We start from the raw sequence: 21,972 nt of genomic DNA on the forward strand, positions 1-21,972 counted from the left end.
CGGTAACATACCCATCTGCTGTTCTACAATCTTTTTCTCTCGCTTCCTACAAATGATGCATCGTTTCTTTACGAGCTAAATAATCCGACGTACCCCAGGAATCCAGTATCTGCTCCTTAATTTGGCCAACGTTGTATCCACCCCTGAATGATCCTCCGAATGAAAGGAAGCAACAATCAACTTGATAAACGGATGCGAATTTGGCAAGAGAATAAATTCAGTCTGATTCCAAGTGCGTTTCATCCATTCTTGCATTCTTTGTCCAACTGTTATTATGCCATCGGAATTTGTTTGTACACCTAACCTTCGAAATCTCACTAATGAATCCTTCGGTAGACTCTTCTGAATATGTTTTATCCATATCATTTCTGCTGTTTGTATATTTCCTGCTGAAATTCGGTTCGCTGCACCTTTGAATGATCTATTTTTAGCTATATCCAGAATTATGCTTGTTACGCGCAACATCTTGCTTACATTCGAAAATCGGTTCAGATCAATGTCACTTAAATCGGGTACAATGTCTCTACTCTTTTCTTCATGTTCAAATGACATCGTGATTCCAACTGCATCCGGCAATTGACTTGATTCTGAATAATCTTGCCTGATCGGCCATTGTTCAATGGGTAACCGTAAAAAATCTGGACCCTTTTGCCAAACTGATTCCATTACCAATGCGGTTGGATCTGTTGCTCTCGTGGTCAAATCAGCAGGATTCTGTTCCCCTTGTACCCACCATCAATCAGAAGGTTCTGTTTTACTTTGAATCTCGGCTATTCTAGTTGCCACAAATGTTCCGAAGCCATAACTTTCTCTTTGTATCTGAGCTCTTACTATTGTTGAATCTACCACGTGAATTATTCGAATAAAGTTAAAGTCCATCTCCTTCACTATTTTTTCTCTGATTCTCGATGCAATTACTGCACCACATAATTCCAACCTCGGAATCGACAATTGTTTTGTTGGTGCTATCCTGTTTTTTGCTATAATCAGATTCGCTTCATATGTTTCGGGACCGATTTGCCATCTTATGTATGCACAGGCTCCATATGCTACACTGCTTCCATCTGAAAATACTACTAATACGGGGTTCTTGTATGCAGCCTCTGGCTTAATACATCTAGGAAACTGAATCGACTCTAGTTGAAAGACTCCCTTGAAGAACTCAATCCACCTTTGTCTCATTGTATCTGCTATTGGTTCATCCGATCCACCATTTCCTCCATCTGTCTTGCAAAATTATCTCAAAAGTAGTTTTGCGGTTAAAACAAATGGGGAAGCTAACCCTAAGGGATCATAAATGCTCGCAACTTGACTAAGAACCATTCTTCTCGTGAGTATCAACGGTATGTCATCTATTTGAGTTTGTTGCAAATCTTTATCAATGTGTATTCCTCGACGTTTACTTGAAAAATTTATTTTTGCTTGAAATTTAAACATGTCATCTCTCGGTTGCCAAATCATTCCTAGAATCTCTTCCTTTGGTTCATTTGAAATATGTAATCCGTTCCATTGGTCGGATTGCTTCCCTGTAACAATCCAATGTTTAATTGTAAATCCACCCTTTGCAAGTAATTTTTCAGTGTCTTCCATTACCTTTCTTGCCTGATCGTTATTGTCGACAGAGTTAATGATATCATCAACATAACTGTTTCTTAGAATCATTTCGGCTGCCTCTGGATAAATATCTTTACTCATTTCCGCAGTCATTCCTAATGCAACTGTTGCAATAGTGCCACTAGGTCTGTCCCCAAAAGTGACCGTCTTTAACACATAATGATCCGGTTTTCTGCTTGCATCGAGATCTCTCCATAGAAACCGATGCGTATGTTGATCAGAAACTGAAAGTTTGATTGCATTATACATCTTTTAAATGTCTCCTGCAATTCCAATTCTATTTTGTCGAAATCTCAATAGCACCACTAACATGTCATGCAATACATTCGGACCCTTTGCCCAATAATCATTTATCACATGTCCCATGTATGTTGAAGAGGAATTGAACACAATCCTGATTGGGGTTGACTTAGAGTCGGGTTTTAGAACCTCATGATGCGGTAGATAATGAATTGGTCCTTCATAATTCCTGACCTCGTAATCTGAAAGTTTTCTGGCAATGTTCCTATTAACCATATCTCTGATTTGATCATTGTATGCATTTGCATAGATTGTCCCGGTGCGTTGTTAGCGTTTCTCTGTTGTATGCAAGACGATGATTTGCTGCTCCTATATTGTAAGGCAATTCTGCCGATTCTCTTATCCATGAATAAGTTACAGTCCAACGTTTTTCATCTTTGTCATAATGAAGTCCCTTTCTTATCATGTTCAGTTCTCGTTCTTCTGCTATAGTATAATTACCATTTCCGATCGGACATTTACCACACTTACAGTTTCCGCATTTCGGGTTGCATTGAGTTCAGTCCATTAAAATTTGCAATATGTAAACTACCAGTGTCGTATTGTTGTCCATATAAATGATGAATACGTACAAAATGATGAGACATCGTACCAACTTTAAGAAGTGTTTGACTACCTCTCAAACAGTAACCAAATTGGTTTTTCATCAGTTGAAGATTTCCTACTTGTTCTGCCTTTGTTGGTAAAAGAACACAGCAATCACTGCCTATCAATATGTCGACTTTTCCCTCAGGTCGAATCACATCCTTTTCCGTCACGCTTTTGAATAGCTTAGCAATGCCACGGATGTCCACCCTAGTCACGTCTGCCGTAATTTGATCCATTCCATACGTCCTTATTTTCAATTCCTGTCCATTTAAATCAGTTAGAGAAACTATATATTCTTTACTTTGGATATAGTCAGTAGTGTTGCCGACCTTTGTCACGGACAATGTTACATCTCTTCCCTTGAGGTTCAGTCTCCTAGCAGAATCATGTGTTATAAGTGAGATGTTAGCTCCCGGATCCCATAGCGCTGTCAAATAGTTTCCATTGCTCGGAACCTTGCTTATCATGAGCAAAACGTCTTCTCTACCTTTATCTCCATTAACAATACTGATACAATTGTGAAACGTTGATCCATTGACTTGAATTCCATGTAAAGCTTGATGGTGCATCCTCCCACACATTTGTTGATTTTCATCCAGGACATCACACGGTTTCCTATTCGAACAGTATCTTGATAAGTGACCAATCTTGAGACAACTAAAACATCCTCCTTGTTTGCGAATCAAATCTATTTTAGTCTGACCATCCAATCTACTAAATGCTGTACATTTGCCAATATCATGATTATCAGTCTCATGATACCAACAATTTCTACGGTTTATTCTCATAGGCATATTATTCTTCGAGTTCATTCCATCACCGTTCTGTTTATATCTATTACCATGCGACATAACCTCTGCTACCTGTGCCAATCCATCAACCACCTGCTTCAATGTTTCTCGATTTTGCTTTACTTGTGCTTGGAGAGATTCTACGGCTGAATCTTCCTCCAATGTTGAATTGTGAACCTTTGATTTAAGTAATGTTCGACTAGCAGAACTGTCTCGTAAATCAGAATGAATATATTCCATAGCATTTTTTTCTTCTAAAAGAAAATTTAGTAATTCCGGAAATGTATGTGATCCATACTTTTGCTTACGGAGAGCCCATACCCTCTTCTGCAATGGAGGTAAAAGTCTCTCAATTTGACTGATCATCGTAGCTGTGTTCATTTCAAGTTCCATGTTCATTCTTTTAAGATCGAGCCAACATCTCTCGACAACATCAACTGTGGTTATAAAGCTCATATAATCACAATCAAACATTGGTTTCAGTCCTTTAATTTCACTAAGTACAGCATCAGCAAGCTTCTCTGGCTTTCCATACTTAATGTCTAACCTTTTCATCATTTCCGTAAAATCGTTGTCAACACCTTTGACAGTAAGAAGTGCTTCTCCCGTCAAACATTGTTTAGTGTAAACGGGTCATCTTTCATGAGGAGGTTGTAGTCTTGTTTGAAGCTTGGGTAATCTCTTATATTCCCACTAAAAACAGGTGCATCCAGTTTTTTCACTCTCATATTATCCTTGGTACACTTTACTTCCTCAATGGGTTTTGTGTCTTTGACCTTTGCTGCTTCAACCACTTTGCCCATCATTGACCTTGCTTCACAAAGTTCTTGGTAAAGATGATCCATGTCTGTATTACTGTGCTCAATAATATCTTTATCTGTTTCGTCGTCAGAATCCAAAACTTCCAAGTACGAGGCATGACCTCCTTCCATCTCAGAATAAGCATCTTCAAGGTCCTTGATGATTAGTTCCAGTGATTCTTTCAATTCATTGTTGTGATGACTCTTATTGAACCGATTCAATATTCGATGAAATTTTCCCTTTGCATTGCTTCTCTTCTTTTTCAAAACTTTCTTCCCATCTCCAGGTTTGTCACCATTATTTGTAGGCATGGCTTTGCGTTGAAATGTATAACTTGGGCATGAAATCAATTGTCAGGTTGTAACTATTTATTCCTATCGATTCAACCTACAAACAAACAAAAATCAAATTTTCAGTCACATAATAAACACAATAATTCGAATCAAATTAACACCATAAATGCTCCGTAAATTCACTTTCAACTTAATCAATGATTCCGATTGTCCTTTGTATTTTATATGTAAATGTTATTCAAGCGTTCCATAGTTTTTCCGCACGTTGATCTCTGTATTGATATGTAAATGTTATTCACGCGTTCCATAGTTTTTCCCAAACGATTATCATTGTAACATAATAACATCTTCGAATCATGTTCATATATAAAACAAACGTAATTATCAGTTCATATTCATTGGTCTGTACACGAAACTGTAATATAACTGTTCTTAATCTGTAATTCAACTTACGCATTGACATAATACACCCAAGTTATGTGTTCCGCCTTGTCATTCATTTACGGGATTGTTGATAATGGGGATAGAAACGACAGTTTTGATATTGGAATATGCTAAATTAAATTCTACAAAAACAAGACATATATATCGTTCAAGCGATACACTAGGGCCCAAAAATTTAACTTGTCTCGATGTAGTTCTGAAAAATTATAAATTATCTTTGCTTAAATACTCCTTTTGGGTTTTGTCTATTAACAGAGTTGTTAACAAAAGGTGAAATGATATTTCTCTTAAACCTAGATGGACCAGTATTACCTTCATTGTCCATAAAGCAACGACATCGTAAAGCAGGATGATTAAAACCACATTAGAGACATGCATGCCTGTATTGGCAATTGCGTTTATTGCAAAAACCTTTAAAATTAAAATCTCAGCATTTATAACAACATTAGCCTGCTGTTTTTGAGTATTGTTAGTTAAAATACGCAACCATCTATGGATGATCATTTTTTAGTATGATCCCTTGATACTCTCAAACGAAATTGTTGGTCATAAGAATACAATTATTCAACAGAATGATCAGCCGCTGCACCCCTTATTATTGACATATATGAGAAAAGTGCACTTGCTTTTACAAGATACCTTTCAATAAGGACCTGGGCATAAGAAATAAAACAATCAGTTCAATCCTCAACAGAATTAACAGTATGGTTTTTCAGAACTTTGTTTTGTATAACCAGCATACCGTCATTAATGCCAATGGTGTTTTCATTTGTTTGACTGTTGAAAGTGTTGTGATGCATAAGGGACAAATCAATATATTCAAAATTCCATTTTGTTTTCCTTCAGCTTTTGACTTATCAATATAACAACCTCATTAAAACCAGGCCACATTAGATGTTCATCAAAAACTTCAATAACCTCACCTAAGGCAGCTAATTCAGGTTCAATCTCTTGAATTCTACATCTGGTTACAAGGCAATTAGTTGAATTCAATCAACACTACGTCTTCTTACTACAGGGGCATCTTCATCAACATGAATTTCGGGACGCCTTCTCTCATTCCTAAATGGTGGTTGAAGTTGTTCCCTGGGAGCCATTCTAAAACGAAGTCTCCAACCGGGTCCTGTCGACGACGCCTGCCTCTACCTCTTGGCATTGGTATTAACTATTATAATTATAAAAACAGATTAGCTACATACATCAAGTCTTAAAAGCCCATTCAGCTTTCAAAATATAAATTCAACTTCTTATTCAATCATTCGATTTAGATAAATAAAATACCACATATAACCCACTACGTTGTCTTAAATAAAATTAATACATTTAAATGCATTAAACAACTGAAGTTGGTAACAAAACACAATTAAAACAAGTGCAATGTTCCTTCAAACTAAATATAACGTCGTTATAAACGGTAAGTAAAATTACCAAGCTTATTTAATTATCCGCAAATTAAAAAACTTATAAAAGAGGTACGTGTAACAAATTAAACATTATCGGGCATGTAAATGTTAACACGGCTTACACTACAAACATGTAATTATTTTTTTTAAAAATATCGCTCATACATTACAATCAAAACAAATATATCACCTGTATTAAAGCATAAATTTGATGCTATTCAATGATTGATATATGTGTGCACAAATGTAACTATTAAAAAATAGTCTAATCAGTATAAATGCTAACCAAGTAAGCGAAACATTGAATTAAGAATCAAACTATTTGCAAGAACAACTTTCAAATAAAATAAAATTATTCTTTTATAAATTACAGAAAAAAAAATCATTCGGGAAATTCAACTGGAACAACTATATCTATTTATCACTAAAACATATGTACTTATCTTATGTCTGAATCGGCCTATCCTTTTTGTGTTCCTTCAGTTCAAATCACGCAATGAACAAATCACGAAAAGCATGCAATCTTATACCAAATAAAAGCGGAAAAACCATTTATGTGGCAGAACCATTCTTCTTTCCAATAGATAACTAGAAGTTTACGTTTTAACAATTTTGTAAAACTGCTATGTTTTAGGGCCAAATAAGGGTCTTACTGAGCCTACTCCTTTACACATTTTACAAGTAGCGGTCCAAGAAGTTTCCAACATTTTTTATAAAGTTGATACTTATCTCGTCTATTCCTGGACTTTTGTTTATTTTTAGATTATTGACTGCAATAGTTAATTCTTCTAGCGTTACGTTTCCGTCACAAGACTTACTTTGTTCTTCTGACAATTTATTTTAACTTTTGTTTCAGTAATGTATTTTCGAACATCTATATGCAGTTTTTGTTTAGTGTCGTATAGCTTTGCATAAAAATCGCTGTTAAGCTTTAATATTTCATCTTGAACTGTTACTATTACCCCATTGTTGTTTCTTAGTTTAAGTATTGTCTTTTTCGTTTGTGAAGATTTTTCAAGACCTAGGAAATACGCGATACGTTTTTCCTTTATCTACCCACTCTTGTTTTGATCTTATTTGAGCTCTTCAGCTTTGTATTCATATTTGTTTTCTTGCTCTTTCTCTAAAGTGGATATTTTTTCTTTTATAAACATTGATAAAGTCATTTTCTTCATTATTAGATTTTTCATATAATATTTTCAGTTGTTTCTAGATAACGTGTTACATTTTTCCTATTGTATGCTTTACTTTTACTATACTTAATACTGTATTCCTTTATATCCAATTTGAATGCGTCCCACAGAAGGTCCGAGACCACAATTGTCGTCCCTTGATTTTCTTTGTTCACAAATATAGTTGACAGGGGGTTACTTGCCATTTATTTTTATACCCCTTCCAAATTTATTGCTCCATGTTTAATGCCTCAAATTGCAAGTAGGGGTTAAAATTACACTGTACAAAAATTTGGGTCCAGAATTTTAAAGGAAAGTAGTGATTTGGTCCAGCTGAAAAAGGTTAAAAATTAGCACTTCGGAAGCTGTCAAAAGTTTTCAAGACGCCCTAAACATACAATAGTCCATATTTTGAGTTAGAGTTAATGAAGTTATTGTATATATACCGATTGGTGGTCAATACATGTGCTTTAAAAAGAATAGGTCCTACTATCACATGACTTTACTTTTAACACGAAATATTTTTTAACTAGGAACATGTCAAATCGACTAGACTGGACTAGATTTTTACGTTTCCGTGTATATTAAATCTTTTGGATGTTTACGTGTCTCCATATATCTATAAGGTCATTTTATTTTTTTTATTTTTTTAGGCAATTGACTGGTTTGATTATGGACTTTCCAAATTGATTTTCCTCTGAGTTCAGTATTTTTGTGATTTTACTTTTTACGTATTTTTTTACGAATATTTGAATTTTTCCTATCTACATTTTTTAAGGGCGTCGTTCATATATCCTCCTAAAACTATTGTACCTATTGCGTTTATGTTTATAAAGTCATTTAATTTTTTGTAGAATCTATTTCGTTCAGATTCTATATTTGGGGCATATATGTTTATAAGAGGATATATTATATTTTCAATTCAATATTTACCATGATTATTCGACCCTCTAAATCTTTATGCTAATCTATTAATGTATAGTCTAGTTTGTTAATAATTAATATTGCTACTCCTCTGCTGGAGGTCGTTCCGTGGCTATAATAACAAGAATGATCTGATTCTATAGTTAGAACATTTTCTAGGGATGTATTGAAGTGAGTTTCTTGAATAAAAGATATTGTACATTTCTGATTTTTGCAGTATGTAGCAGACAATGTAGACCACAACTCAGGAACTCTAGATGGAAATAATACTTTCCATGGAATAGGAATTATGGCAGCAGTTACCCCAGGGTCTTTCGGTACAAAACCTATTCCGAGAATAGACATGACGTCAGAGCAAATAGCACTGCTGGCCAAAATCAACATTTCTTACTACAAACCATCAGAATCAAATCAAATGGCATCATGTTTGTATAGTAATCTGAGAAATAACTATAAAGATGTGGACTGTTCATATATGGTCAATCTATTGTGGAAGGTGTCATGGCCTTTGCGTTCTCCTATGCCGGGTTGGTCTGGATACATGCAAATGGTTCAGGAAGGTACATATCCTGGTAAATAATTATCATTCGTATTTTTACCTATGATCGACTTAAATCCTAGTGATTTATCTTGCATTTATTCCACTTTGAAATTAATTTGCAAAGAAGCTCACAGATACCAAAAACCACCTGTTGTCACGTTCGATCAGCCTCTGTACTGGAAAGCTTTGTGTATAGTCACAAATGAAAAAAAAACGAGAGTGACCTTAAACAGATCGTCCTTCGTCTAGGAGGATTTCACACTGAAATGAGCTTCCTTGGAAGTATTGGTCGTCTTATGGCTGGTTCTGGTCTGCATGAAGTATTAGACACTGTATATGCATCAAATGCGGTAAATCATATGCTAAGTGGCAAAGCAGTATCTAGAGCTGTTCGTGGGTTTATGGTGGTGGAAAACGCACTTCATATACTTCTTATGAAGGAATCATTCAGGGTCAGTCTGCCTAGTGCACACGTAACTGATACAGAGGCTGATTCCAGTGAATGCGACGAAATTGTTGAAAAAGCATGCGAGCTATACGACCGATTTGTTGCTGGCGAAAAAACTACTGAATCTGTAGAACAAAGTTCAATTCTGTCTGATATAAGTACTATACTGGTAGCAACAAAAGAGAAATTGTGTAAATCAAGAACATCATCTTTGTGGTTGAACTTTTGCCGCATAACAAACATTCTTAGCAAATTTCTCATAGCTGAACGAACAGGAAACTGGGATCTTCACTTAAGTAGAATACAAGAAATGTTACCGTTTTTTGTAGCAGCCGGTCACAATCTATATGCCAAATCGACCTACGTTTATTTGTCAATGATGCAAAGACTAGAACTTGATCACCCAGAAGTCTATAGACATTTCAAAGCAGGGCACCATGTACTTAGAAGGACAGACCGTTTTTGGAGTGGTCTTTCCACAGATCTGACAATAGAAAAAATATTGATGAAAAGTGTCAAATCTTTTGGAGGTCTAACCAGGGGCAGAGGAATGGGGGAATCACAACGAGCACAATGGATATTATCTATGGCAGCTTGTGCAGACTACAACAGTGCCATGCAAGATATCACTGGTGTCGGATATTGTACTAGTGATCAGCACAAAGAAGCTACTCGTGCAAGGAAAGAACGAGACAGGGTGGACACTCTTGCGATTCTTGAGTACCTTACTGAATGAAATCCTTTTGCAAATGATGTTTCACTTAGAAACATTGAAACAGGTGTTGAGGCAGAGCCTGATGTTAACGTTGATAAAGCTGAAAGTACCGGAAATAAAACGTTAGAACTGATGAAAGGTAAAAAAAAATTAAATAATAGCTTTAAGAAGTCAAATCAATCAATAACATTGGCAGCAAAACCTAAGTTAAAGTCAGTTTCAGACTTTCTAAATACTGATATAGATCCACAACTGATGCTCCAACGCCTGACCACAGCAGCAAATGGTCTCTTTGAAAACACATCTGAAGTATTCCAGTACGAATTGTCTAGCGTTCCTTCTTCTTTATTTGATTGCCACCGACTACCTCGAGAGGCATGCAAGTCAAACTTAGCAGATGCGATATGGGCATGTGGAAGCGATTGCATACATGAAATAGATGGTGAAAGTTTCCAGTATGTCCTTGATGGTGGATCACTATTGCAGCGACGTCCTTGTATACATGGGGATTCATTTGGAGACATTACGCAAATGTATGTTGATCATGTAAATAGAAAATACATACCCTGTAATTGTTTTTGACAGTTATCCAGAACTGCCTTCAATTAAAGATATAACTCATTTGCGTAGAACAAAAGGCATCATTTCGCCGAACATCAATTTCACCTCTTCTTTGCCTTGCAAAACTAAAAAGGAACTATTCATAACAAACAAGCTCTTATTAACATGCTGTGTGACAAGCTTAAGGATAATGGCATACGATGTAAGAATGCAACTGATGATGCAGACCTTCTTGTTGCACTAACTGCAGTAGATTGTGCTTTGTCCTCAGAAGTGGTAGTTATTGGTTAAGATACAGATGTATTGGTTTTACCTATTCATCATGTGAATCAGCAGTTCAAAAGGGTTATTTTCAAATCTGATAAACTGTCAATCAACAAAAAATTAAAAATATGGAATATACATCAGACTAGATGATTTCTTGGGGAAGATGTCTGTTATTTATTGCCTTTTTTACATTCCTTAACAGGTTGTGACTCGACATCTAGGCTTTTTGGAATAGGCAAAGGACTTGCATTAAAAAAAAACTTAACCAAGAATATCTGAAAACGCAGGGCAATGTTTTTATGAATAACAAATCAATTAAAGCTGATATTATCAAAGCGGGAGAAGAAGCACTCACGTATTTATATGGGGGACTTCCTCTTGGAAGACTTAACATTCTTCGATGGAGAAAATTTACATCCAAAGTAATAACTGGAAACACTTCAGTCCAGGTAAAAACTTTACCACCAACATCCGATTCAGGGAAATTTCACAGTCTAAGAGATTATCATCAGTGCCAAAAACGGATGTCAGAAGAAGTAGACATGGATCCTACAGACTATGGTTGGGAAATCAAACGTGGAAAACTTTGTCCAATTTTGACGGACCTTCCTCCAGCACCGGATAAACTTCTTAACATTATAAGATGTAACTGTAAACAAAATTGTGACACCAAACGATGCGTCTGCAGAAAAAATGGTCTTCAGTGTTCAGTAGGATGCGGTGAATGTCGTGGATTGAACTGTTCTAATTCTCCTCCAATTGTTGAATCCCACTTTACTGATGAGTAGATAATTGTTGTATACAAAAAACTATTGAATAATCTTAAAACACCATTTCTTTGTATTTTACCATATACTTTTTAATTAACAATCCTATTTGTAAATTATACTTTTTACCTCTCATTATGGTCAATATATCTTTGATTTTCGCTTAAAATCCCTTCTTGGTTAATATGGTAATAATAAAAGCATTGTACTGTTTAAAAAAAAAGAAATGTAATTTACTTTTCACTAAATTCTTAAATGATTTCTAAAAAACTATGATTTTATCAGAATTTTCCAGTTGTCGACGATTTTTGGCAAATTTTGTCTATTTTCACCCAAAATCAGTTATTTTCGTAATTGTTTCATAGTGAATTTTGTTTTATCGGATTATTAATAAATTAATAATTGCATTGATCTATTTTGGAGTGATTTAAAAACAATTAAAACTCAAAAAGAGTTTTTTTTCCAGTTTTTAGCGATTTTTGAATAATTTTGGTATATTTTACTCAAAACCATCATTTATCCAATTAAAAATTGCTGTAAAGTTTTGAAATGTTTATCATTAAGGTTTTTGTCTTTTTTGAAATATAAAATGCACTTCTACAAAAAAAAATGTATTACCATTTTGTATTTTTCCTGTCTGTTTTTATAATCAATCCGTGCTTTGTGAATCTTAAATTCTACAGAAATCTGATATTTTTACCTAAAATTTCATGTTGGTTATAAAAAACACCGATTTTTTTTTTAATAATTTAAGAAACACTGTACCTGCTATTGTAAAACTTTTGGTTTGCAATGATTATCTCACAGAATAAATGTTTTACAAGCTTTTCCCAGTTTTTCGCTATTTTTGACAAATTTTGTCATTTTTCACCCAAAAAATCCATGTTCCCACGCAGATATCTTGGTAGACTTTTAGTATGTTATAAAGAAACCTGTTAGAATTGAAAAATACAAAAAAATAATTCTGTTGCAATTTTTGTGAGGTTGGCCACATTTTTCATCAATTTTGACTAGACTATATTTCGTGTTATTTTTTCGTTTAATGACATAGAGTGTGTCCGATTGTCTTCATCATCTGTTAATTCGGGTTTTTCATCAGTATTCTCTATTTAGACTTTTTCTGTAAGAGCTTCAGTTTGATGTCTTTCTTCATATTTTGTATTTTCGTCATCATTAGCTGTTGTCGATTCTTTTTGCTCTTCTCCTCCTGTTTCAGAATGTTTTTCTATTTTCTTTTTCAGAAAGGTGGGGCATTCAAGCATCTTATGCCCATATGTATTGCATAATCTGCATTTTCATTCATTTGAACATTTATTTAAATTATGTCCTTTTAGTTTGCGTTTGTTGCACAAGAACATGTCTGTATCTTTCAATTGACCAAAGTAATATATTCTTGCTGTGCATTTACCTACTGTAAAAAAACATTGGAAGTGGTTTGTCAAACTCTTTGCTTGAGACTATTCTGTCAGCATTGAGTAACCAAAGTGTAAAAAAACATTCAGGGTAGAGAAATACACCAATTAACAATACAATAGAACATAACGACATGCTAATATTTATAAAAGTTACTAGGCATATAATTTAATATGTCAGACGCGTGTTCCGTCTACATAAGACTTGCCAGTGGGTATAGAAAATTCATAGTATTTAGAATAATTCATACTTTTGAAAACAGGAAATTAATAAAAATTACCATATATTGTATATTCATGTCAACACAGACGTGCTGACTACTGGGCTGGTGATACCCTCGGGGACGAAACGTCCACCAGCAGTAGTTCCGACTCAGTGTTGTAAATAGTTATCAAAGGTATCATCAAGTAAGTTTAGGTGCCCCAAACTAAAATTTATAAATACACTTGGTGATTGATTATCTTTATCTTTACACACGAATAGAAAATAAAAAAAGTATGAATTACAACAACAAACAATAATTCATGTAACATATATAGTTACCAAAGGTACCAGGCTTTCATTTTAATACGCCAGACGCGCGTTTAGTTTACATAAGACTCATCAGTGACGCTCAGATCAATAAATGTATAAAGCCAAACAAGTACAAAAGTGGAAAGCATTGAGGACCAAAAATTCCAAAAAGTTGTGCCAAAAACGACCAAGGTAATCTAAGCCTTGGATAAGATACTCATTAGTTATTCGCAAAACTCATAGTTTTGTAAACAGGAAATAATTAAAATGACCATATAATTGATATTCATGTCAACACAGAAGTGTTGACTAGTGAGCTGGTGATATCCTCGTGGACTTGGAAAACTTTCCGCCTTATCTACTATCTCCATTAAAATCAAGCGAATGTGGTTATTTTTATGAGACAATTGAACATCTAACTGAATTGAAACAGTAATCAAAATAATGTATCATAAGTTTACCCGCAAACGTACCAATTGTAATAAACTACGTAACATAACTTATGAGTTATACATTTGATTATTCCTTCTTTATGTTTAGAAACCAAATATTCAGCAAATTCAAATGCAGGCTCGATAAAAGCCTAATATTTGGAGTTCATTTGATACAATGTTGTATAAAGTACGTTTTATTAGTGGCAGGGTACAGTTACAGTTTGGCACCATAAACTATTCCTTTTCATTATCGTTATAAAGACAGATTTGGTAAACATGTTCTCATATGAAAAGGACCAAAACAGAACTTGTGTACACAAAATCAAAGTAAATGTGTCGTCTAGTCATTATAGACGTAGTCCAGCTGCTAAGTCCAATATATTGGCAAAATTGATCACTTTATGGTAGAATATAAAATGTTGCAGTGTAAATTAACATGTTAATAACAGTACTTAAAAATAAAACTACGAATACTTAAAACCAAATCATGCATGTGCACCTAATTAAAAATAGTCGTAATGCTGTCTGCTGTTTTACATATAATCAAATTGACTCATAACAATTGGTAATTTTATGTTCAAAGCATGACACCTAGCATAGGGAAAGAACGAGAGATAAAGATAACATGAGTATAAGGACACAAAATCCAATAAGGTAGCTAAATAAACGATGGCCGAAATTTTTACACTAAACACTAACTTGATGAAGTCTAACAATATTCAAGACTTCAGTACTGTAGATACATGTAACACTGACCGTAAAATTATGCCCAATTAAAAAAAATACCAACAAAACTTTATCAATAAATAAAAAAAGTCAATATTGTGCCCATATTCAAATTCATGGTTTAACAGCATTGTTCATGTTGTTATACATAAAATATCAATGTGATATAGAAAGATAACAAATTCGCGTACAATTTCATTTGATTCAGACACAGTACCACATAGTAATGATCTGTATTTCTTCTACCAGGGAACATATATTACAATGTATGTCTTCAAAAATTGCTCAGTCAAATATTTGACTATTTAGCATATACATTATGTATGTTGGATATAATGATTAAAAAACAATACGCAAACATTTATTTAGATATAATCAGAAACCATTATATTTTTGGTAAGAGGGAACAAAATAAAAACATGAAATATGAATGGCAATTCAATTCAAACTAGCGTCTCTGTTACAACATTTTAACTATGATAGCTACAATGAATTTATTGTTAAATTTACATGCGGGTCGAGTGGTTTAAGCATTTCATCTACTGTATCACTAGCCATCAATGGTGCTGTAAGTTCGAACCCAGCACGAAGAATGTACATTTTTATATAATATTGATTGACTATGATTACAAGTTTTTCTGCAGTGAGTCAGTGGTTGCAACAATATATATCATAGCTTTGGCGTTAAAGACAATAACCAAGTAATCAAATAATGTACTCGCAATTCGAAAGAGATATGTTAATTTATATACAATACAAGTCTTTTTAAAGGTAAATAAATACTTTTGCGGTATGTTAAAAAAATAAACTATTTTAGGCACGATAATATGTATGAAGTGTAGGACTACTTCATAAGCAACTTAGATTTATAAATGCAAGTATCCTACATTTTTGTACTTACATTGAACATTGACATTTATAATTGAAGACTGCACACTGCCAACTTCGTTGGAGGCCCGACAGTAATAGTTGCCACCTTGATTTTTCTGTATGGTAGGTAGACTGAGGAAGTTTAACATAAAAGAAGCATTATTAGGTCCTGACCACATATATTTACAATCCGGTCTACATCTAGCTGAACAGATGATAACGGGTATGGTCTGTCCATATTCTACAATATATTGCTGTGTAGATGGCAAGAGTATAACTTCCATAGGACCATCTGTAAACGAAATTTGGAAACAATCTGATTTCACGGTATGCAAATCTTTTTAGTGAAAATGGACCCGTCGAGAAATTTAACTCAGTATAAATACATCTGGTAAGATAGAATAAAATTAAGTTAGTTCAGAGGACCACCATCGTGTTTACAAGTCTAGGCCTAAAAAATGGTAAAAGGTAATGCAGTTTTTAATTTCTTTTGTTGTTGTATATCATGGTGACAACACGTCAACATAGTCAATGGAGTCATCATGCATTTAAGTTGTTCGACACTCCATACATATATATGATATATTCTCTCAATACAACTCAAAACCACGTTTCTTGATGAAAGTTTTAAACTGTGACGAACGATTATATGAAGATTCGACAATCCATGGACACATTCCAAAATAGGTCAAATTTGCAAAAAAAAAATAAATCTTTCTTAATGCGTCTTTACATAATTATTACATTCTTAGGGACCGGTCAATATTATATTATTGGAGGATGAGGGGGACCGAAGCATTTCATATTTCTCCCTTTAAAAAAAAATATATCCCACCCTCTGAATATACCAACAAAGTGTCTGTTCTATATGAAATATTTACTAAATAAGTATATGTTCTATCTAATAAATAAATAAATAAAACAAACTTTAACTTGATTTTTATCAAATAAACATAGATCACATATAGTAGTTTTTGAATCTGTCTGCAATTTTTAACTGATCTCCTCTATGAAGAAGTCAAATTATATTATTTAAATCCTATTTCTCCCATATAAAAATATGGCAACTTCAAATTTTCTATCACACTATTAACACTTTATGAATATGTGATGTCATAGGGTTTGTTCATGAGTCCATGTGATAGACTTTTACTGGTTAATATAATTATTATTTGTTACTCAAACCTTTGAATCCTTTCTATATAGTTTATTGATACTTACAATTCACTATCACATCCAAGCTTTTATTCCCACTACTTCCAATACCATTTGTTGCTGTACATGTAAACTGTCCATGCTCCTCAAAAGATAATGATGCTACCATTAGCTGAGCATTTATAATAACTGTATTATCAGGTTGAGTCCATCTGTACTGACAGGGAGGATTACATGCAGCTGCACAATTAATTGGACCAAGCTGGTCCCCTTTCTTCTTTGTTACTGCAGTTATACTGGGTTCGAATTGCAAGCTTGATCCGGGTCCAACTGTGATATAAAACAATAAAACATGTCAGTGAATAACTGAAATGAGATTCAACCTCGATCTCTGTCTTTCTCTCTCTCTATTGCGTTGTTACAATTAAACGATAGGAGTTATTAGGGTATATATCGCTACATCGAAGACCCTTTAGTGGCATTCGGCTGTTGTCTGCTCTATGGTCGGGTTGTTGTCGCTTTGACACATTTCCCTATTTCCATCCGCATTTTTTATTTAATTAAATGATGACTTGCTGAAAAACATTCCGCCTTTCATTTCATTTTAAGGATATTTCTATATAAGATAGCTTGTATTTGTTGCTATCTATTCTCAATATCTTCCCTTTTTTAATGGTGTCCTCCAATACATTTTATATCTTATGAATTATAAATGTCTAGGTTGAAAAACAAGGAATTGAATGATTTTTTTTTTATATTTTGGTTTTAATGATCGAAAACAGTAACTGTGTATCTACACATCATATATACCAGGATAAAAATGGTCTGATAGGAATAACTAGTTTTCAATAATTCTGGAAAGGGATTGATATGAGTTGCAATATTTTGTTTCCCAATCCACTATAAATAAATATGTTTAAACTAACTAATTCTTATAAAAATTCACATTCACTGTACAACAATGAAAACTAGTAAATAAATGAGTGGTTTTTTTTCAAAAGTATATTGAATAATATATGAACATGAAGCGGAGCAGGTTATCGGACCGAAGGATTCTCCTAATTTCTTAATGTAATGCGAAGATTGAGGATTAAATGAATACTGTTATCGGGACCACCTGAAATGAAATTTTGTATTATTGAGTTTTCGATTTTGAAAGAATGATGTTAAACTCCCTAAATATCAATCATTTCATGTATTTGTTCATGCTACGGAACTTCGTGTATGATTAGTTTCGTTATTTCTAATCGTGTTTTGTCATTTACGGAGTGAAATGATATTGGCGGAATAATTTCTGTTTGGGACATTCAAACTCGGAAGTAAAAAACAAACTGATAACATAATGACTACAAAAGATTAAAAACAATACTGAGCAATACCTAAACCATTTAACTCTTTGGCTTATCGCAGATGCTCTGGAAACGTAAGCAGATCATGCTCCATATGTGGCACCTGTTTTGTTGCTAGTGTAAGAACAAATTGTGTCATAAGTCCCTTTCTGTGGGTCACATCCTGGGAAAAGGTGATAGGAAGGTAGTTATGGCAATAGGAACATACTAATTGTAATCAGTAAAACGAATATTCTGCTATGGTCAAACAACTTGTGATTTCTTCGGTAAAGAGACGATTTTCCGCTCTTGGAAATCTTGGTTAAATATCATCTTTGTGAGAATGTGTGAAGCAAACTTCTGTCAAAGCAAATATGATGAAAATACAAGCCCGGGAATGTTGTTTCAAATGAGTGATATATACTCCGTATGCAGGCGCTCCTGGAATTTGCTAAATAGAAATGGAAGTTTCACAATTTTGAAGCTGAAATCAGCTCTAAGCATGTAACCGAGCATCAATGTAAAATTCTAGATTATAGTCGAGATATGACACTGACTTAACAGTATCAGATCCATTCTGTTTTTCTCCAGTTCAGTGGGATACATAGATACGTTCAGCACAAATTTAGTCAGCAAATTTTTAGTAATTTAATAAGAAAGCATCGTGTATATCGAAAAATGAAAATAAAAGATTTTGAATCAAATGATTTCATAATATATATATCAAGAAAAGTGTTTTGGTTTGTTTATATAAAATGATCGATAGAATATTACAAAATAACAATAAATTGCTATTCCAAGCTTAAGGGCATACGATACAGTTACAGGGAAGGTAATGACGTTGCTAACGTAAAGTGTTAATTTCACGACGTCTAACTGTGACATGTCGGGAAAAGATGCATTTTTTGACTGATTTTTATCAATCAAACTGATTTAATTTGTAAACGAGTTTATGAACCCTTATTTTTCAAAACGGCAATTTGTTTCATTTTGCAGGGAGATTATGTTACCCAAATTTTATAACACTGTAAATAGAGGATTTTTTTAAATTTTGATAAACATGCAGCAAAAAATGACGTTTTTCCTCAATTCACGAACATTTGATAAATATGAGTTATTTCTGAATAAAAATGCATATTTGTTTTAGAATACTTATTACATACAGAAATTACCGATTAATTAACAAAAAACAATTTGTGTTTATCTTTAAAAAAAAAAACGTTATGTCTTTCTTTTGAAAAAGAAATTACGGCCACAATCTGAATTTTGAGCAAATATACGAAATTTCGACCTCGTTTTACTCAAAAAGTAGCACATGAAGGTATATTTTTTATTTAATATTTGATTTAATCAGGTACAAAATAGCCTATATGCAAATGTTCACGAACTTGTAAATACAGGATCAAAACTGTATCGTATGCCCTTAATGTAAAAAAGTAGTGATTTACACGTTAAACTTTACTTTAAGGAAGTTTTACTTTAAAACAAGTATAAATTGATGATAACAATCATCCGTTTCTAGGTTACATCAATGTGTTGTTCTTGTCAGTGCCATTTTGAATATTGATTAGATAAACCTGTCGTCAAGGGTGTTAGGTAGCAGTCGATATCTTTTATATAGTCATTTTATAAAATTTAATGTTTGCAAAAGTATAAATTATTCTAAATAATAGGGATGTTCCGATAACTAACAGAAAACCCTTGCCGATTTTGGCACAACTTTTTTGATCTTTTGGTCCTCGATGCTGTTCAACTTTGTACTTGTTTTGGCTTTCAAACTTTTGTATCTGGGCGTCACTAGTAGGTCTTGTGTGGACAAAATGCACTTCTGGCGTATTAAAATTTTGAACTTGCTGCCTCTTTTTGGCTGTTGTTCGTGTGATTCTTTGTCAATTGTGTTCTCCAATTTATTTATATTGTAGTCCTGTGGTGTTGTGTTGTCATTTTGATGTTATATTTTACATGTGCGAGGTTTGGCATACCACAAACCCAGGTTCAACCCACCATTTTTTTCTTATAAAAATGCCCTGTACCAAGTCAGGAATATTGCCATTGTTATATCATATAGTTCGTGTCTGTGTTATTACATTTTAACGTTGTGTCGTTTGTTTTCTCTTATTTTTTTAGTGTAAATTCACATTGCGATAAGACGTGGCACGGTCCTTGTCTATCCCAAATTAATGTATTTGGTTGTGATGTTATATTTATTATTCTCATAAGATTTTTTCTGATGTTCGGTCCGTGTCAGTGTGTGTTACGTTTTAGTGTTATGTCGTTGTTCTCCTCTTATATATAATGCGTGTCCCTCGGTTTTAGTTTGTTACCCCGATTTAGTTTTTTGTCAATGGATTTATGAGTTTCGAACAGCGGTATACTACTGTTGCCTTTATTTAAAGCCTCATTGGTGATATCTTTATCGGAAAAAATGTGACACATCCTCATTCTGTCAACTGCAAGCTATAGAACGGTCGTGCACGCTCCGCGTGGTGTAAGCAATGCAAATATATTCTAGTGATTTCACTAACATTTGCCTCGGGGCAACATTAAATGAAATATTCTAGCCGTGTTGGCATTCATACGCAAAGGACCGGACATTTCTGTTCAAAATTTTGTTAGAACAAGTTCAATTACTAGTTTGATTACATGAAATATATATAAAAACAAATTAGGAGTAAATATGGATAAAAACCAAACCTTTCTTAACCTTTCTTAAACTTATGCCAACATGTATGGTTCTAAGCATATCTGTTTTCAAAGAATAAATACTGTTTGTCGGTCTGCTAGTTCAATGTCGACATTTTAATGTGTAATTATTCTCAATTGTATTTTAAATTCTTTTAGTATTGGAGCATATAGATTTTAAAATTAATATAAGGTCATATTATGAAAATATTTCGTAATATATATAATTGTAAACAATTTGCTATTAAATTTTTCACGATTTTGTATGTAACCTTGTGTTATAAAAAAAGTAGTTTGTACAATATAGTCAAACTGATTTAAGCTAAATTGATGTAGGTGTAAACAATTTGTAAAAAGTAAAAATAATGTCAAACCTGCGACTGGAATCCTTATGTTAGAATTATTTCCAGAATAACAATTAATAGTAATATTTCCTGTTATATTGCTTGTATGATTATAACAGATGTGTGTCGCCATTCCATCTTGATCACAGGTACAAACATCATTAGTACATGGAACGTAATCAGGGTTTCTGTAGTAACACTGTCCTGTAGAGTTGACGGATCGAATAGTGAAGGAATGTATTCCATTAGATTTGTCATCAAAAAAGTTATATACCGTTTGTCTGTTATCTTGAAAGGTATCATAAGAGCAAGTCAATTTATAACACGTATTTGGTATTATGTAGTTTCCTGATCCTGATAGTTTTATTGAATAAGCTAGGTGTAATGCTGTAAAAACAAGAAGCAAATCATTAGTCTTTAAAGGGAAATGCATTTTTTGTTGTTGTTTATACTATACTATATATGAAAATAATTGTTGTTGCAAACAGATTGTGTGGGAAAACATAAGATAAGTAGAGATGGAAATATAACTCATGTAAATACACAAAATCCCGATTCAATTCCTCTTTTGCTAAAAGAGTTCACTATTCTCTGTATTAATATCTACTATAAAGCCTTTTTATGTACTATTACTCAATTTTAGTTTGGAATAGATAACAAGAACTATCTTTAAAAAAGATATCCGACGTATTTTAATTTGAGTATATGTTTAAAACTATCATTTCGATAACCTTCAAAAGCACAATGACTTAACGATACAGGACCTCTTTAATAAAATCTCCATCTGAATGTATAACTACAAGAAATTCTTTACTTAGTCTGGTAATATTAAGGCAATAATATATAAGAATATTGTGATGACACCTGAAAATTTTATT

General features: G+C 33.5%; 2 protein-coding genes across 2 annotated transcripts; both read right to left on the minus strand.

Moving 5' to 3' along the window:
- Positions 1–735: 735 nt before the first annotated feature.
- On the minus strand, positions 736–1,182 carry LOC134722347 (uncharacterized). The gene has a single exon (XM_063585961.1). The coding sequence runs from the start codon at positions 1,180–1,182 to the stop codon at positions 736–738; it is 447 nt and encodes a 148-aa protein (XP_063442031.1).
- Positions 1,183–1,236: 54 nt separating this feature from the next.
- Positions 1,237–1,863, minus strand: LOC134722348 (uncharacterized). Its single transcript, XM_063585963.1, has one exon. The coding sequence runs from the start codon at positions 1,861–1,863 to the stop codon at positions 1,237–1,239; it is 627 nt and encodes a 208-aa protein (XP_063442033.1).
- Between the last annotated feature and the right edge of the window lie 20,109 nt (positions 1,864–21,972).

Source organism: Mytilus trossulus, chromosome 6 (genome assembly GCF_036588685.1).
Source record: "Mytilus trossulus isolate FHL-02 chromosome 6, PNRI_Mtr1.1.1.hap1, whole genome shotgun sequence".
In the NCBI taxonomy this organism is placed as follows: domain Eukaryota; kingdom Metazoa; phylum Mollusca; class Bivalvia; order Mytilida; family Mytilidae; genus Mytilus; species Mytilus trossulus.